The sequence below is a fragment of the Mustelus asterias genome, chromosome 9 (genome assembly GCF_964213995.1).
Source record: "Mustelus asterias chromosome 9, sMusAst1.hap1.1, whole genome shotgun sequence".
NCBI lineage: Eukaryota > Metazoa > Chordata > Chondrichthyes > Carcharhiniformes > Triakidae > Mustelus > Mustelus asterias.
The window spans coordinates 25,375,160-25,394,582 of NC_135809.1; the positions used below are offsets into that span (position 1 = coordinate 25,375,160).

Genomic DNA, 19,423 nt, shown 5'->3' on the forward strand with positions numbered 1-19,423 from the left:
TCACTATTGACCACTTTGTCAATCTTTGTGTCATCCTCAAACTTACTTATCATCCACTCTCGAACATTCTCATCCATATCATTCATATATATTATGAACAAAAATGGATCCAGCAATGATCCCTGTGGTACGCCACTGGACACCGGCCTCCAGACACACAAACAGCCTTTTACCACCACCCTCCGTCTTCTACCCATTAGCCAGTTTTGGATCCAATTTGTCAAGTTACCCTGGATCCCATGTACTTTTACCTTCGTTATCAGCCTCCCATGTGGAACCTTGTCATGGGCTTTGCTGAAATCCATACAAAGTACATCAAATGCACTACCCTCATGTTCACACCTGATCACCTCGCTTAAAAATTCAATCAAATTTATTAGGCTTGATCTCCCTCTGTCAAAGCCACGCTGACTATCCCTGATCAAACCTTGCCTCTCCAAGTAGAGATTAACTTCCTCCTTCAGAATTTTCTCCAATAGTTTCCCTACCACTGATGTGAAACTCACTGCTTTGTAATTCCCTAGTTTCGCGCTACCATCCTTCTTGAAAAGTGGAACGACATTAGCTCAAATGCTTGAATATACTCACATCCTCTCGCTAGGAAGACCAAAATACCATTTGGAACAGAGTTAGTGTGAGGTTGTTCAGAGACAGTGAAATAAGTATTTGTTTCTGAAATGGAAGAACTAGGGTTTGAAGTTGTGACCGTTCTCCAAGTCATCTGCTGTACTTACGTAGCGTGAAAGGCATTTGTGATATTGCTCTAGGGTTGGCTCAGAGCTTCCACCAAAGTTGCATCAAAAGAACAGGAGGATTCCAATAGCACCAATTGTTGTTATCTAATCCTGGTATGACAAGGGAACACTTTTACGCACAACAGACTCCCACAAACAACAATAACCCGATCAGCTGTTTCAAGTGACGTTGATTCCGGGATGAATATTAGCCAGAAAGAATCATAGAATCCCTACAGTGCAGAAAGAGACCATTTGGCCCATCGAGTCTGCACCAACAACAATCCTACTCAGGCCCTATCCCCGTAACCTCACATATTTACTCTGCTAGTCCCCCTGACACTAAGGGACAATTTTGCATAGCCAATCAACCTAACCTGCACATTTTTGGAGTGTGGGAGGAAACCAGCGCACCCGGAGGAAACCCACGCAGTCACGGGGAGAACTTCCTGTGAAGAAGTTAGTGATAATTCCCCTGCGCTTCATAATAGTAAGAAGTTTAACAACACCAGGTTAAAGTCCAACAGGTTTATTTGGTAGCAAAAGCCACACAAGCTTTCGGAGCCCCAAGCCCCTTCTTCAGGTGAGTGGGAATTCTGTTCACAAACTGGGCATATAAAGACACAAACTCAATTTACATGAATAATGGTTGGAATGCGAATACTTACAGCTAATCAAGTCTTTAAGGTACAAACAATGTGAGTGGAGAGAGCATCATGACAGGCTAAAGTGATGTGTATTGTCTCCAGACAGGACAGCCAGTGAAACTCTGCAGGTCCAGGCAGGCTGAGGGGGTTACAAATAGTGTGACATGAACCCAATATCCCAGTTGAGGCTGTCCTCGTGTGTGCGGAACTTGGCTATCAGTTTCTGCTCAGCGACTCTGCGTCGTCGTGTGTCGCGAAGGCCACCTTGGAGAACGCTTACCCGAATATCAGAGGCCAAATGTCCGTGACCGCTGAAGTGCTCCCCAACAGGAAGAGAACAGTCTTGCCTGGTGAATGTCGAGCGGTGTTCATTCATTTGTCGCAGCGTCTGCATGGTTTCCCCAATGTACCATGCCTCGGAGCATCCTTTCCTGCAGCAAGACGCTGCGACAACGGATGAATGAACACCACTCGGTAAGGCTGTTCTCTTCCTGTTGGGGAGCACTTCAGCGGTCACGGGCATTCGGCGTCTGATATTCGGGTAAGCGTTCTCCAAGGCGGCCTTCACGACACACGACGGCGCAGAGTCGCTGAGCAGAAACTGATAGCCAAGTTCCGCACACATGAGGACGGCCTCAACCGGGATATTGGGTTCATGTCACATTATCTGTAACCCCAACAGCCTGCCTGGACCTGCAGAGTTTCACTGGCTGTCCTGTCTGGAGACAATACACATCACTTTAGCCTGTCTTGATGCTCTCTCCACTCACATTGTTTGTACCTTAAAGACTTGATTAGCTGTAAGTATTCGCATTCCAACCATTATTCATGTAAATTGAGTTTGTGTCTTTACATGCCCTGTTTGTGAACAGAATTCCCACTCACCTGAAGAAGGGGCTTGGGGGCTCTGAAAGCTTGTGTGGCTTTTGCTACCAATTAACCTGTTGGACTTTAACCTGGTGTTGTTAAACATCCACTTCATAATAGTGCCATGAGATTGTTTACATTCACCTAAAAAGGTAGACAGGGCCTCAGTTTAATGAAAGATGGCACCTCTGACATCGCAGCACTCCCTCAGTACTGTACTTGTGACATCCTTTGACTTGGAAGCTGTACAATAAGGAAAATTCCTTTAAAAAGTTTTGAATCTGTAATTGTTTTAAAGAATGTTTGAAAAGAACTTTTAAGAGTTTACAATAATTGTAAAGGGATCAATTGTAATTTTCTTGGATAATAAGAAATACTTGTCCATGTGACTTAGTAACCTTCGACCTGGAAGTAGCACCAAGAGGAAGAAAGAGTAGAAGATGTGTGGCTAGTAGAGAGGGCTGGAGTCAGAAGGTGATCAGCACACAGATGTAGGCAGAAAGTAATGCTGCAGCAGGATATAGTTATCAAACTCCTGGTGTATTTGGGAGCATGTTGAGCTCTCTACAAAAAGACTGTTTGGCAGTAAGAAGCAAAATAAAATTCCAGAAGCTCTAGGGAAGCAATGTGCGACCGAGCTAAAGAGGACTGAGTTCCAAGAGTGGTGTGAATGCCTCAGGTATGTGAAAGAGCTGAGAGTTTGTATGAGAACCAGGTTGTGAATCAGGGATTGCAGGTTGAAAAGGAACTCCGGAAAGGTACGCCATCAGGACTCAGTGACCCGAGTGAGAGAGGGTAGATGTGCTCATTGTCAGTATTGACTCTGGGTGCAATCTTACCAGCTCGCCACGCCAGTCAATCAGGGTTCAATCAGGCCCTGTTTCTCATCTCTCCCGATCGTACCGGCACTGTTTTGCCGGCAAAATCAGCTTCATGCCCTGTGCACTGGAAGATCGGGGCATTTGTGCAATGGTGCCCCAAGGGCTCAGCATCCAATTTCACTGGTGGGATTAGGCTCCGCCCCTCCCCCTACTGGCAAGAATCGCATCCAGGTTTTTTTTTGCACCAAGAGCCATAAGATTGTGACTCACAGCTTGCCCGAAACACCAGCGTTTTTTCACTTGTTCAGTACTTAGAATCTTTGTAAGATTCTGTTCTCTACGTGGGGACCTCAAATGGAATAGAGCTGCTGGTGAACAAGATTTGAGGGCAAAACCAATTGAGTGGGAAGGTGAGATGATACATTTTTAAAAATTATTAATTCACGGGATGTAGGTGTCTCTGGCTGGGCCAGCATTTATTGCCCATCCATGAGGGTATTTTTAAGAATTAACCACATTGCTGTGGCTCTGATGTTACCCAGGCCAGACTGGGTAAGGATGACAGATTACCTTCCCCAAAGAACATTTGTGAACCAGATGGGTTTTTACAACTGACAATGGTTCCATGATCATCATTAGACTTTAATTCCAGATTATGATTGAATTCATATTTCACCATCTACTGTGGTGGGATTTGAACTTGGTCCCCAGAGCTTTACGCTGGGTCTCTGGATTATTAGTACAGTGACAATACCACTGTGTCATGAGTGTGGGGAATGATGTGAGTGCTTGTAGTTGTGTAAGACGCATCGACTATTTAAAGTGGAACTTTTTATTTGAAGCATGACTTGCCTGTTAATTCATTTTTAATAGAACAGTTGATTCGGATTTGTGTTAAAGTAAAAGTTACAAAAAGTGGAATCTTGTTGGTAATTTCTTTATTGCAAGCCACCTGGCACATTTAGTTATTTTGGCTTACGGTTCCCCTACAGGGATTGTAACACACTGGACTTCCAAAAGGCTGTTGATTTGTGAACTTAAATACACACAGCCCAAAGTGAGCCTCAGACCTGTGTCACTCTGCAAAAGAACAATATAAAATAAAAGATAAAGTGGTTCTATGGCCATTCTGATGATAGATATGTCCAAACCTTTTCCTTTTGATCTATTAAAGCTTTATATACTGTCCTGAATCCTCAATCCTTGCTATAAATAGCCAAAGTAGAATATTGAATATAAGACTTCAAGCAGATCAGTCACTGATAGCTCGGTGAGTGAAAGCTCTGCATGGTCAATTAATTCTCCCCTTAGACTCTTGCGTTCTAAAGAAAACTCCTCCATTCTTTTCTGGGTTCATCTTTTGACATTCTCTTCCTTACCCTCACGAGTATGATCAAATTCTTCTTGTGATCAGAACCGTACGCTGTACTCTACCGTGACCTAACTTAGCACATTGTGTATTTGACATTGATCCATATAGTGAAGGAGAGTTAGAATACTGTGTCCCAATGTTAGCTGCCCTATTTTAGCAAGAAAGTTAATGTCCTGGAAATCATATCGATGGGATTTACAAAGGTGATTCCAAGGATGAGAGACTCTAGGCATCATGAGAGACTCTAGGCATCATGAGAGGCTCGAGACATGAGGTTCTTTTTATTAGACCAAAGAAGGTTAAGAGGAAATCTGATAGCAATGTTTGAAATTCTGAAATAATTTCATAAAAAGGGAAAACAATTTCCAATAATCTCTGAGTGAGTAACTAGAGTATATAAATTTAAGATAATTATCAAAAGAACAAAAAGAGAAGTTAAGAATTATTTTTAATGATATTTATGGATTGCCATATCTCTCTTGGCCTCTCTGCAGTTCTGTGTTTTCAGAATGCTTGTCTGACAGCCAGTCTCAGATGATCTGAAATTTCCTTTATTCAAACATTGGGGAGACCAAAGCCATTGTTTGTGGCCCCTGCCACACAAACTCCACACCCTAGCCACTGAATCCATCCCCTCCCTGGCCATTGTTTCAGTCTGAAAAAGACTTTTCATGACTGTGGCGTGCTATTTGACCCTGAACTGAACTTCTGCTACATTCTTCACAAAGATCACAAACATGTGCCTACAGAGTATCACCACATACTCTGTTCTAATCCATTTGCTGCTGAAATCCCATCCATGATTTTCTTACTTCCAATATTCTCCTGACCAGCCTCCCTTCTACTGTCCTCCAAAAGCTTCAGTTCATCACAAGCTCAAATCCCTTCATGACCTTGACAATTCCCACCTCCAAGAACTCTTGTCTTTCTCCAATGCTGGCCTCTTGTGCATCTCCAACTTTCTTTGCCTACCATTGGAGGCAATGCCTTCAGTCATTGAGGCCTTTAGTTTTTGCATTTAACCTTCCTGAATCTCTCTGCATCTTTAACTTTGTCTCTTCCTTTAAGGCGCTCCCTAAACCTAACTCTGACCAAGCTTTTAATTATTCAAATGGAAAGAATTTCATAGAATCCTACAGTGCAGAAGGAGGCCATTCGGCCCACCGAATTTGCACCAACCACATCCCACTCAGGACCTATTCCTGTAACTCCACACATTTATCCTGCTAATCCCCCTGACACTAGGGTCAATTTAGCATGGCCAATCCACCTAGCCATACATGTTTGGACTGTGGGAGGAAACCGGAGCGCCCGGAGGAAACCCACGCAGACACACGGAGAATGTGCAAACTTCACACAGACAGTGACCCAAGCCGGGTCTCTGGTGCTGTGAGGCAGCAGTGCTAACCACTGTGCCATCGTACTGCCCCCTGTGCCACCATGTCACCCCTCATTCATTTAGCCTGAACAAGGGCGTTCGCTACAGTCAGCATCCCTGTGCTCGATTGGGAATTCTTGCATCTAGCTCAGTTTTATTGATAATGGATGTCACCTTACTGTCCTTTTGGCCAGGGATAGTAGGAATGGCCTGAGAAATCTAAAAGAGACGGATAGTAAAACAAGTCAGGGACCTCTAATGATATTTTGCAACATTAAATATTGGGATGAAGCTTTCAATTATAACTGAAAAGAAGCTTGAATGGGGTGTGTAACGAGTAGCTAATCTTCAATGCCTGTTTTATACTCCTTGGGAGGTGAAAGTGATGCTCCTGAAATTGGAAAGGAGAAAGTGATGGATGATTCACACTTTCTAAAAAATTCAAAGGACATTAAGCACTTAAAGGACCAAACTGCCTTTCCCTCAGTTGAGGCCAATATATATAAATCAAGAGTCCTGAGCCACAATTACCAACGCTTAAGATGATAGTCTTCTGACAGACAAGATATTAAAAAGAATTGAAAATATTGCAATTAGTTTCACGGGTTTTGTTCATTTGGTTAAATGGAGTTGTCGCTTATCTCGCACAACTTATTTTTGGAGACATTGCACTCACAAAGCCTTCTATCCCAAGGAAGAAAGTGGGGAAGCACATTTCTTTATGCTGATGGGGATTGAGCCATTATTGGGCACCAAAAAGACATGTGCATACGTAACCAAGACAAACAGGAACCATCCTAAACATGTCATAAATATGTGCCAAGTGTGTTATTCATGTGCACATTGAACAGAAAAGAACTGAGCAGCAAATACCTTCTGGGCCTTGCGTTTATCTGCCCGTTGGTTCTGATGGTAGATACGGCTGAAGTTTGAGACAATCACAGGGACTGGTAAGGCAATAACCAACACACCACTCAAAGAGCAGATAGAACCAAAAATCTTCCCCGCAATGGTCTTTGGTACCATGTCTCCATACCTGCACCAAAAAGAACAAACCATCAGGTTTTAGCAAGAAGAATAACAAACCAGAGCATCAGAATGAAGCCTAGAAATAAAAGATAAATAATGGATTATAGCAGCATAATCGATTTGCATCAGATAAGGAAGGAACATTTACTATCAGAGTTACAAAAATCTAATTTACTTTCAGTTTGAATTTCAGCTTTAAGGTCCTTTTCCCAGTGCTTGGTTCCTGTCAAACCTGCCCAGCATTCCAAACAATGCGCACTCGTGTTCATTCTGTTTTTCAGTAAGGTTTAGCACAGTTTTGTTAAAATAAGACAGCTAATTTGTCAAGAAAGTCTCTGCAAAGCAAGAAATTATTCCTTTACTCTGCGATGCCAACTTCTTACAATATGGACCTGCAATATCTACTCATTATATAATGACCGCGGCACAAACGGTATATTAATCTAATTAGCCTAATAGCCAATATGGAGATGCTGCTGCAGAGTGAGCAAGTTAGGAGCTTAATATTTCAGCACACTTGATTTTAAGAAGAGATAGGCAAAATGGAAAAAAGTGGGGCGGGGCAGCCCTACTAATGGAGGATGGAATAAAGGGAGGAGAGAGAAGGGATCTTGGCTCGGAGTGTCAAGATGTAGACGCAACTTGAATAGAGCTAAGGAACAACAAGGGGCTGAAAACACTGAGAATAGTTTATCAGCAGCCCCCCCCCCCCCCCCCGCAACAGTAACTGTATGTCAGGCTAAGGTAAAAATAAATTCAGAAACAAGAGGTGCATTTAACAAGGATAAGACAGTAACTATACAGGACTTTAACTTTCATATCGACTGGGCAACCAAAATTTTGACTGTGTAGAAAATGGGTGTATGCAAGATCATTTGCTACACTGTTATCATAGAACCCCTACAGTGCAGAAGGAGGCCATTTGGCCCATCGCATCTGCACCAACCATAATCCCACCCAGGCCCTATCCCCATAACCCCACATATTTGCCCTACTTGTCCCCTTGACCTAACCCTTTGGATTGTGGGAGGAAATCGGAGCACCCGGAGGAAACCCATGCAGACACGGGGAGAATGTACAAACTCCACACAGACCGCGATCCTGGCACTGTGAGGTAGCACTGCTAACAACTGTGCCATCGTGTCACCTCGACTGTCGAGGAACCAACCAGCAAATAGTCTCTTTTAGGTCTAGTAGTGTGCACGGTGAAAGAGTTAAACAATAAACTTGCAGGAAAGAAGCCTTGAGAGAATTGACCTTTATATTGAGTTTGAGAGTGTTTTTTTTATATGAATTCATGGGACATGGGTGGCGTTGGCTGGCCAGCATTTATTGCCCATCCCTAGTTAATTCAGAAACTCAGCTCATGTTCTGGGTTCCCAGGTTCGAATCCCGCCACGGCAGATGCTGGAATTCAATAAAAGAAATCTGGAATTAAGAATCTACTGATGACCATGAAACCATTGCCGATTATTGGAAAAATCTATCTGTGCTGTGGGGAAGGAAATCTGCTGTCCTTACCTGGGCTGGCTACATGTGACTCCAGAGCCACAGCAAAGTGATTGACTCGCAACTGCCCTTGGGCATCTAAGGATGGGCAATAAATGCTGGCCAGCCAGCAATGCCCATGTCCCATGAATGAATAAAAAAACAATTATAATATAATTTGTGTTAAGGTTCCAAAAGATTGTGTCACATACATTTGCTTATGGCATGTTTGGTATTCCGATGTGTTTCATTTCAGGTATAATTCCATATTTGTCAATGAGATGATACATTATTGACAATTACTCCAACAGTTATCCAGACACATCTATACGAGGGGATATATATATCTATACATATACATATAGGGAGAGATGATGGACAAGCAATCCAGAGGCCCAGGTTAATGCTCTGGGGACATGGGTTCAAATCCCATCGTGGGAGCTGATCGACTTTGAATTCAATTAACAAAATCTGGAATTAAAAGCTATTCTCAGTAATAGTGACCATGGAAACTAATGTAAAAACCCACCTGGTTCCCTACTGTCCTCTAGGGGTGGAAATCTGGCATCTTTACCCAGTCTGGCCTACATGTGACTCCAGATCCACAGCAATGTGGTTGACTCTCAACTGCCCTTTGAATGGGTCTAGCAAACCACTCTGCTCAAGGGTGACTAGGGATGGGCAACAAATGCTGGCCTTGCCAGTGATGCCCACATCTCAAAAGAATAGAAGAAATAATCACCGCCAATCTTACTTAGGGCAGTAAAGATGATCTACTGCACCATCCACTCATTATGATGAATATTTAGCTATGTACTTGTTTGTTCCCCTGCTACAGATCCCCATGTTATAGCCAGTTAACATTCCAATGTACCATACGAGATAAATTATTTTGTTTCAAGTGTCTAAATAGATGATACGAACAAGAAAAGTCATTGCAGTGGCTAACAGCTTCCACTGGAGGGTACATGAACTACATTTTACAGTGTTTTTATAACCACAAATAAGCGCAGCTGTTGCAAGTCAATTTAACTGAGATGAGTTTATTACAGTATTTACCTTTACACTTTAATAGGCGATGCATTAATTAGCAAAACATGTCATACCTTCCCAGGCGTACAGCTGATTTAGTATTACATTAAGGGGCAATGTAACATGTTAATCATCAGTCATCCCTGTTTGAATTTTCAGCATAAATAGCAGAACACTCGAATTGTCAGATGTATGCACTCCTGCTTCCCCTGGCACGCAAAGATAAGTTAAAACTGCCTCACAGCGCCAGGGACCCGGGTTCAATTCTGGCCTTGGGTGACAGTCTGTGTGGAGTTTGCACGTTCTTCCAGGCCAAAATTTTACTGCCCCGTCTGCTACGGGAATCGGAGCGGGCGAGGGGAGGAAAATGGAAAGATCCGTTAACCTAGGGAGGGATTTTATGGTCACGGGATGAACGAGGCCGTGAAATCTTGTCCCCCGTGTCTGTGTGGGTTTCCTTCAGGTGCACCGGTTTCCTCCCACAGTCCAAAGATGTGCGGGTTAGGTTGATTGGCCATGCTAAATTGTCCGTTAGTGTCAGGGAGATTGGCAGGGTAAATATGTGGGGTTATGGGGATAGGGGCTGGGTGGGATTGGTGTCGGTGAAGCCTCAATGGGCCAAATGGCCTCTTTCTACACATTCCTATACATTTCCAGGGATTCTATGATATTTGCAGGCTCCTCTCACGCTGGACTGAAGCAGATATGGAGCAAAGTGTGCATAGTGAGAGCTCCCTCATGACAGCCCAAAAGCAGCAACTGGTATTCTGTGTACACCAGAGGACTTCAATTAGCTTATTAAAAGTAGCTAGCAAAAAAAAAGGGTAGATATGGGGAGGCGATGGCCTAGTGGTATTATCGCTAGACTATTAATCCAGAAACTCAGCTCATGTTCTGGCCTTTCCCACTGCCGGGATCTTCCAGTCCTACCGAAGTCAACAACCCCATGGTGGGTTCCCTGGCGTTGGGGCTGGCGAGCCATGCAAAACACCATGGACTGGAGTGGGACAGGAAGATCCCGCTGGCTACCAATGGCTTGCCACATGCGATGTGGGAAAACCCATTGTGGGGGTTGATGGGTAGGGGAGGGGGGGGGTTGGAAAACGCAGGTAAGAAGTTACTTGAAATATTATACATAGGTTCCTATTAAAAATATAACAAAGTATTAGCTCAAACATTTTAACAAAATGAAAAATCCAATTCCGTAATAATTTTGGAATGCCGAGATGTGGTGAAAATGTTAAGACTTCTACTGATGCGTTAAGGTTAACAGCACTCCATGACATTCCACAGCTTATAACCATGAAATCTGTTCAATGTCAGGCAGCAAATTAAAATTACAAAAATAAAGCTGAAACAATAATTTAAAAATGCCAGTATGCTGACGTGTGGGATTGTGAATGAGTTTCAGCAATGACTGGAAGAAGTGTTCTTTCTCAGTGTCTCTGTTCTCATATCACATATACAAAATATAGAAGGATCTCATGGAAAAATCACTCAGGTGAACTTCCCCGTTCCTACTGTAGTAAAGAAAATCTCCGATGGATGTGATTTATTGAGGTGCAATGACTCGAGACTAATCTCTACTCAGCCTCCAAAACAAGCCCGGTTGTTCAGTTTGAATACTTTGAAATAAAAGTATTTTAAATAATGTCTCATATTTATTTAGCTTATTTATTAGGGGCCAGGACAGAGTGGATAGTCAGCAGCTTATTCTCGCGGTGGAAGAGTCATTTACTAGGGGGCATAGGTTTAAGGTGTGAGGGGCAAGGTTTAAATGTACGAGGAAAGATTTTTACACAGAGGGTGCCTGGAACCCGTTGCCGGGGAAGGTAGTGGAAGTGGATATGATAGTGAGTTTTAAGGGGCGTCTTGACAAATACATGAATAGGATGGGAATAGAGGGATATGGTCCCCGGAAGAGTAGGGGGTTTTAGTTCAGTCAGGCAGCATGCTCGGTGCAGGCTTGGAGGGCCGAAGGGCATGTTCCTGTGCTGTAATTTTCTTTGTTCTTTTATTATTAGTGTCACAAGTAGGTTTACATTAACACTGCAATGAAGTCACTGTAAAAATCCCCTAGTTGCCACATTCCGGTGCCCGTTCGGATACAATGAGGGAGAATTTAGCATGGCCAATGCACCTGACCAGCACATCTTTCGGACTGTGTGAGGAAACCGGAGCACCCGGTGGAAACACACGCAGACGCGGGGAGAACGTGCAGGCTCCGCACAGACAGTGACCCACGCCGGGAATCAAACCCAAGTCCCTGGCGCTGTGAGGCAGCAGTGCTAACCACTGTGCCACCGTGGATAAGCATGTATTAAAAGTGAAGGGCTTGAAAAAAGAACTGAACCATAGAAGCAGTGGTGAATGACAATGCCACTAACATCACCAATGACTTTCACTTACAATTATTCTTGAAATGTTTGGAGTGCTGGAAGGTCAAGTCACGACACTTAAAAACTTTGGGACAAACAATTAAAAAATGATTGCGGTGATGCCTGCCCATAATTTTCACCTTTTACTCTTGGGATTATTTTATTATCTGCCCTCGATACCTCGCGCCACCTCCACAGTTCGTTGCTCAGCTTGAGGTGGGCGGGAGAGCGGGGGTGGGGCTTTCTGGGAGTGGAGGTAAAATGTCACATTTCTCTGTGTAGGTTTCAAAATGCTGAGAAGGTTAAGGCTCCAATCAAAGGGTTAGTCACTGCTCGGTTGCATCAGAAGCACTTCCGGCGAGTGGAATGCATTTTTCAAGTACTTGAGGTTAAGGCACTGCCAGACTTTATCATGAACATCCCCTTAAACAAGATATGATTTTATGATGTAGAAAGATTTGAGTTATGAAAACTCTCCCTGCAGACTTTAACATGCCATAAACATCAATACTTAACAGAATTAGGTTGTTGAGGCGCTTTTAAGATTAAAGCCTGCATGTGGAGCAACCAGTGCAATTTTTAACCAGGTGATGAAAATTCATGAGACATAAAACATTTCACTGTTGATCTCCATTTACTCGCAATTTTATGGCCCAGATTTTGTGGCTGTGATGACGGTGAAGCTGTCAGTTTTCAACATTATTATGACTGTGAAACTAACAGCAACTTTGCAGCCAATAAAAGTAGAAATCCAGAAGTTTCTGTCAGTGATTCCTGGCTGCTCTACCAAGTGCACTGTTTCAATCTCCGCAAAAGGCAATCTTTATAAATCACTCAGGTGAACTTCCCCGTTCCTACTGTAGTAAAGAAAAACTAAAAAAGTTATACCTCGTTAAATGAGGTAAAACTGAGTTTTTAATGGAATATTAAGCAATACAGCTGAACAACCTCTCTGGCCTTGAAAAACTATCCCTGTGGACATCCCTGTGGAATGTCAAATTTCTACATCATGATAAAAATTACATAGGTTTCTGATATAACAATTTATTTATTTTTACTCCTGTGTGTATGTCTCTAACTTCATTTTGCATCGAGAACATTTTGGGCGGCACGGTAGCACAGTGGTTAGCACTGCTGCTTCACAGCTCCAGGGACCTGGGTTCGATTCCCGGCTTAGGTCGCTCTCTGTGTGGAGTTTGCACATTCTCCTCGTGTCTGCGTGGGTTTCCTCTGGGTGCTCCGGATTCCTCCCACAGTCCAAAGATGTGCAGGTTAGGTTGATTGGCCATGCTAAAATTGCCCCTTAGTGTCCTGGGATGCGTAGATTAGAGGGATTAGCGGGTAAAATATATAGGGATATGGGTTAGGGCCTGGGTGGGATTGTGGTCGGTGCAAACTCGATGGGCCGAATGGCCTCTTTCTGTACTGTAGGGTTTCTATGATTTCTATGATCCTGTAAAACTTACAGCAAGTGAATGACAATCGGTGCGTTTTGCTCACTGATTTGCTGTCTGTGAGAACTCTTCAATGTGATTGGATGCTTAGCTTGTTAGATGAACAGTTGCTGCATGCCGGGGCATCCCCTGGGCTTTGTATCATAACCAAACTGACATTGGGAAAGGTGAAATCAATGCTACAGATATCGCTAGATCTTTATCGGTAGCTTTTTTGAGGTGAGTAGTGAGCCCCTCACTTGCTTACCGCAAGTTCCAGACCTAAAGCCATATAAGTAAGACTAACAGGATGTAATGCCGATATAGATTTAGAACAGGGCCTTGCCATTTTATGAAAATCTAATACAACTCCCTCCATTATGACCTTTGAAGTTAAGTTTAAAGTTTATTTATTAGCATCAGGCTGGCAATGAAATTACTGTGAAAATCCCCTCGTCACCCCACTCTGGCGCATGTTTGGGTGCAATGAGGGAGAGTTTAGCATGGCCAATGCACCTAACTAACTAGCATATCTTTCGGACTGTGGGAGGAAACCAGAGCACCCGGAAGAAACCCACGTAGACACGGGGAGAACATGCAGACTTCGCACAGTGACCCAAGCCGGGAATCGAACCCAAGTCCCTGGCGCTGTGAGGCAGCAGTGCTAACCACTGTGCCACCCCGTTAAGTACCTTCATCGAGTGTCTTATATATAGGACCGGAATTCTCTGACCTCGCCCGCAGCTGGGATTCTCCGGCCCCTCTGCAGTGAACCGAGATTTGGCTCAGCACCAAATTCTCCGCTCTCACTGGCTGCAGTGGCAGTGGGGCGTGAGCGGTCGGAGAATTCCAGCCATAGTATATCCTATACTTCCGGCAATATACTTGCTGGGTCAAAGAAGATACCAATCTTTTGCATTAGTTTCTTTGTGAAGTGTCTATTTTTCTTGCTTTCATACAGTATAACATTTAAATGTGTTGCATTGTGCATTAAGGAATTACCGTATCACAATCCCAAGCTACGTGCATCCACGTTCATTTTAAGAAAACTGTCGGTTGCATGGTAATGCCCTATAACCTACACAGTGTTATGTTATCTTTTGATATTTTCAATTAACTTATTTCTACACGGTTCACAATCAAGAAACAACTCTCAACCTTTCCTGTTATTCCAAAGATGCACAGCTGCCTCACTGTGCCAGGGACCCAGGTTCAATTCCAGTCTTGAGTGATTGTGTGGAATTTTCACTTTCTCCTCATGTCTACGTGAGTTTCCTCCGGGTGCTCTGGTTTCTTCCCACATTCCAAAGATGTGCAGGTTAGGTGGATTGGTTGTTGCGGGCTTTGACGTCAGCCTTTTAATTGATCACAACTTTACCCTTCGAGTCACCAGACAAGTAACAGAGTTGTCTTAAACAGGTGTTTTAATACAAGCTATTGCAAGGACCCTGGGAAGCTACAGTTCACATCCCTGTAGCTAGCCAGAGTGGCGTATGCCAAGATACAAAGATAATTAAAGTTTTCAAAATTGATTACATGTAATTAGCATAAACCAATCACAACCACTTTACACTTGCTTCATTATAACATCCAATCAGCAAGAAAACTTCATAGTACACTTGTTTCTGTATCTGTGGATCACTCCCGTTTCCCAATTACAGATGTCTGATTTATGTGCTTTGCCAGACTAATGGCCTTGGTGTCTGTCTGTGAAGGCTCTCAGAAAAAGACCTTTTAAACCATTAACCCATTCATTGGCCATGGCAAAGGTGTGAGGGTTACCAGGAAAGGTCTGGGGGGAGGGCCTGGATATGATACTCTGTCAGAGAGCCGGTGCAGACTCGATAGGCCGAGTGCACTTTAGTGATTCTATGATCTATTAAGATTGTTTATGGAATTTTCAGTTTTTGCTATCGTTCTGAAATTTTCTGTTGCTGTCCCAAGAACCATTATTTACTGAAAATTGCTGAAATGAATTGCTTTACTCAAAAAAAATGTAATCTGTTTTGCTGCATTATACGTCACATTACAAGAATACACGTTATTATTATTGTACACATGTTAAGTAGTTGTAATATTTTCTGGTTTATATATTACGTTGCTGTTGTTCTGCACTCAACATTCAGATGGATGGTAGAAGGGTGAATTTGAATTTTAGCCTTCTGATGTTCTCATCTTATCCTTTTATCGTTTTTACCAACTTCAGGTCATCGTAAATGTGTCACAGGCCAACCATAATTTTGCACATCACAGATATCAATGTTTTGTAACAGAACATTTTAGAAGCATGTTAAAATCAAGCACAAGTCATAATCTGAAAATCGAGGAACCTTAAATAATTAACAGCAGCAGTTGTCTTTTCCTGGTCTAACTGACATGCTTCTATAACATTTCACAGCAGTAAGCCTTTGTAGAATCATAGAATCCCTACAGTGCAGAAGGAGGTCCATCGAGTTTGCACAGACAACAATCCCACCCAGGCCCTATCTCCATAACCCCATGTATTTACCCTGCCAATCCCCCTGACACTAAGGGGCAATTTTGCTTTCAGTAGTTACCAGCAGATCCCCCATGACATTACTCACAGATACGTTAAAGTTTATTTATTAGTGTCACAAGTAGGCTTACATTAACACTGCAATGTAGTTACTGTGAAAATCCTATAGCTGCCACGCTCTGGTGCCTGTTCGGGAGAATTTAGCATGGCCAACGCACTGAACCAGCACATCTTTTTGGACTGTGGCAGGGAACCGGAGCACCCGGAGGAAGCCCACGCAGACACGGGAGAACGTGCAGACTCCGCACAGGCAGTGACCCAAGCCGGGAATCGAACCTGGGTCCGTGGCACTCTGAGGCAGCAGTGTTAATCATTGTGCCACCGTGCCGCCCTGTCAGGTCTCGGGTCTGGAGTTGTGATATTAAGCTGCTAACTTGGCCTTTGCCGATAAATGGACAAACATGGGTAATTGTAAACACCTTTAAACTGCTCATGTCACTCGGAAGGCAATTGTTAACTCTCTGTAAATGGCATCCCCCCTGATAAATGACAGTCTTCCCCCTTATTTAAAAGATTGCATATATCTGTATCGAAGCCTGACATATGCCCTTGTGACTAACAGATATTAGACACACTGGAATTTTCCGATCTTCCAGTCTCATCCTCATTAACTCTGCATCCGGAGGGGCTTAGCCCATATTTTGTGATGCATGATGGCATGAACCATCATATCTGGGCGCCATATTGGAAAGGCAACCTCACTAACCCACGTTTTGAAGAAGATGGACTTCCTGAAAAATAGGATGGATCTCCTGGAACTTTCTGAGGCTGGAAGATGAACCATCTCCATGACACTGAATCTGGAAGATCCACCTGATAGATGCTCCCCTCATTCACTGCTGTGGTGTTCTGGGGTCCAGTGTTGCAGGCGGCCTTCATTCTGAACTTTGGAGGCAGCCCCAGGCATTGTTCAGGTGAGTCCTGACATCTGCATGCCACGTTGTTCCCGATGTGTTCTGGACTGGCATGTTTTCCTGCTGCCGGCGAGGAGAATGGGGCATGGGTGGAAGATTCTGGTCGAACCGTCATCTCCCATTAGCGAAATGCAAATCAGTTTCCCACCGACCTCCAGTGGGTTTCCCGATCCACCGGGAAGGGCACCAGCGGAAATTCACACTGACCTAAAACGGATCTTTGGACTTCTGCCGAATTTTACCTCCTCGTTCCTGCCTCGCTTGCCATTGAACCCGCTGGCGGGGCAATGGGAGAACTTCATCCATTGTATAAGTAAAGTGGGTGTTGTTTAGCCTGTTTTAAAAATTTTTTACTCCATCCTTAAAGTTACAAAGCCAATGCTCAGAATGGACCGGGCAAATCATAGAAGAAATCATAGAAACCCTACAGTGCAGAAGGAGGCCATTCGGCCCATCGAGTCTGCACCGACCACAATCCCACCCAGGCCCTACCCCCACATATTTACCCGCTAATCCCTCTAACCTACACATCCCAGGACTCTAAGAGACAATTTTTTAACCTGGCCAATCAACCTAACCCGCACATCTTTGGACTGTGGGAGGAAACCGGAACACCCGGAGGAAACCCACGCAGACACGAGGAGAATGTGCAAACTCCACACAGACAGTGACCTGAGCCGGGAATCGAACCCGGGACCCTGGAGCTGTGAAGCAGCAGTGCTAACCACTGTGCTACCGTGCCGCCCTAATCCATTCCTTGCTTTCTCCAAAAACCAAATTCAAAGATGAATTGAATCCAATTCAAGGTCCCCACAAGGAAGACAAACAAGATCTAAGCTGATAAGATGAGGCATTGCACCCCACCTTGGGCTGGATCTGATGCTTGATCTTCGTCAAAAAGCCGAGAAGGCGACAAGTTCTGATTACTCTGAAGTAAATATTGCGGTTACACAGAACTCAACAAAAACGCTGCCACTGTTAAACAAGGTTAAAGTGCAACAGGTTTATTTGGTAGCATGAGCTTTCGGAGTGCTGCCCCTTCACACACCTGGTGAAGGGCTGCCGCCGAAAGCTCGTGATACCAAATAAACCGGTTGGATTTTAACCTAGTGTTGTGAGACTTCTTACCCCAGTCCAACACCAGCATCTCCACATCACTGTTAAACAAACATTGGATGATTTCATAGGGATGTCAACGAAGTGACTACAGACATTCTAACTCTTGTATTTGATGTCGCTGACGATTTACTATATTTCTCTATGGTTTGTAGAAATCTGGCATTCTACCGCTTATAGCCGGTGCAGTGTTGATTTATCCATTATAAGAAGCAGAGGCTAAAATTGCAGCTCGGCTTCTTGTGTCTGAGTAATTGAGTAAGGTTTCATGACAGGATGCATTTTTATATCAGTCTGCTGGCTCAGATTTCAGATGTTTGTCCAGCCACATTATTATCCAACACCCATCCCGAAATCTTCCTCAATGCTGCAAACCACTGTCTCAATGGTTAAACTGTTTTTATTAATTAAATAGTCATTTGTTTAGGCTAGGGAATATTATTTTGAAGAAACTGCTCGTGCTTACATTTATAATGTTTAAATTTTCCATTGATCTTATTGCGTTGGCAGTTGCAGTAACCACTTGAATCCAATAAGGGGGAAAACATATTATTCAGTCTGATCCACTTTCACATCACTTTAAGTGAATTTGTCTTTTAGAAAATAAGAATCAAAGGGTTGAGAGTGCTAATTCTATTTGGACAGCTGCGCTCCCAGGACTTCTGCTACTCATAAATAGAAAAAACTTTCACATTGACTATATTTAGATCTCTAAATATAACAGTGGGTGGAATTTAATGCCCCTTCCAGAGTCGATACTGGAGGTAGTGTGTTCAGGTGGGAGGGTGCAGGATAGAGATCCTGCCACCGCCTTCCGAACTACCCCTCTTCCCAGCCCCTGATTAAGACCAAGTGGGTGATGGCCTAGTGGTATTATCACTAGACCATTCATCCAGAAACTCAGCTAATGTTCTGGGGACCCGGGTTCGAAACCTGCCATGGCAGATGGCGGAATTTGAATTCAATAAAAAAATCTGGAAATATGAATCTGCCGATGACCATGAAACCATTGTCGATTGTCAGAAAAACACATCTGCTTCACTAATGTCCTTTAGGGAAGGAAATCTGCCATCCTTGCCTGGTCTAGCCTCACATGTGACTCCAGAGCCACAGCAGTGTGGTTGACTCTTAACTACCCTCTTAAATGGCCTGGCAAACCACTTAGTTCAAGGGCAACTAGGGATGGGCAATAAATGCTTGCCAGCCTGCAGTGCCCATATCCCATGAATGAATAAAAAAAAGGATGGGGGCAGTCGTCATAGAATGCATCGGATCCCTACAGTGCAGAAGGAGACCATTCAATGCATTGAGTCTGCACCACACTGGCCGGAGGCCGAATGAGGCCCTTAAGCAGTTACTTAAGCACCTCACCTTGCCGCCACTGGTGTTCTACCATTGGTAGATGGAAAACTCACTGTCAGGGAAGACTGCCCAGCAAACCCTCCCTACATTGAAAAGAGGTCCTCCAGTGAAAGGCATTTCCCTGTCTTTGCTGTCAAAACCCTGCTGACACCCCATCCCTGATAGCCCCTTCCAGTCCCAATCCAGCATTGATCCCTGGTGAAGATCGCAGTGTAGTACTGGGAGTGGCCACAGCTCCTGTACCAGTACTGGGGAGCTGCTGGTCTCTGATTGCCCGGCAGCTCTTGTGGGTGGG

The 19,423-nt window shown here is 43.9% G+C and overlaps 1 protein-coding gene across 2 annotated transcripts in view; it reads right to left on the bottom strand.

The window, feature by feature from the left end:
* The window catches only part of kcnd2 (potassium voltage-gated channel, Shal-related subfamily, member 2), a 479,767-nt gene that overhangs the window by 37,052 nt on the left and 423,292 nt on the right, over positions 1 to 19,423 (bottom strand). For both annotated transcript variants that reach the window (XM_078219836.1, XM_078219834.1), the window contains exon 2: positions 6,693 to 6,855. In XM_078219836.1, coding sequence (XP_078075962.1) covers positions 6,693 to 6,855 — 163 coding nt within the window. The remainder of the gene's footprint in view (positions 1 to 6,692; positions 6,856 to 19,423) is intronic.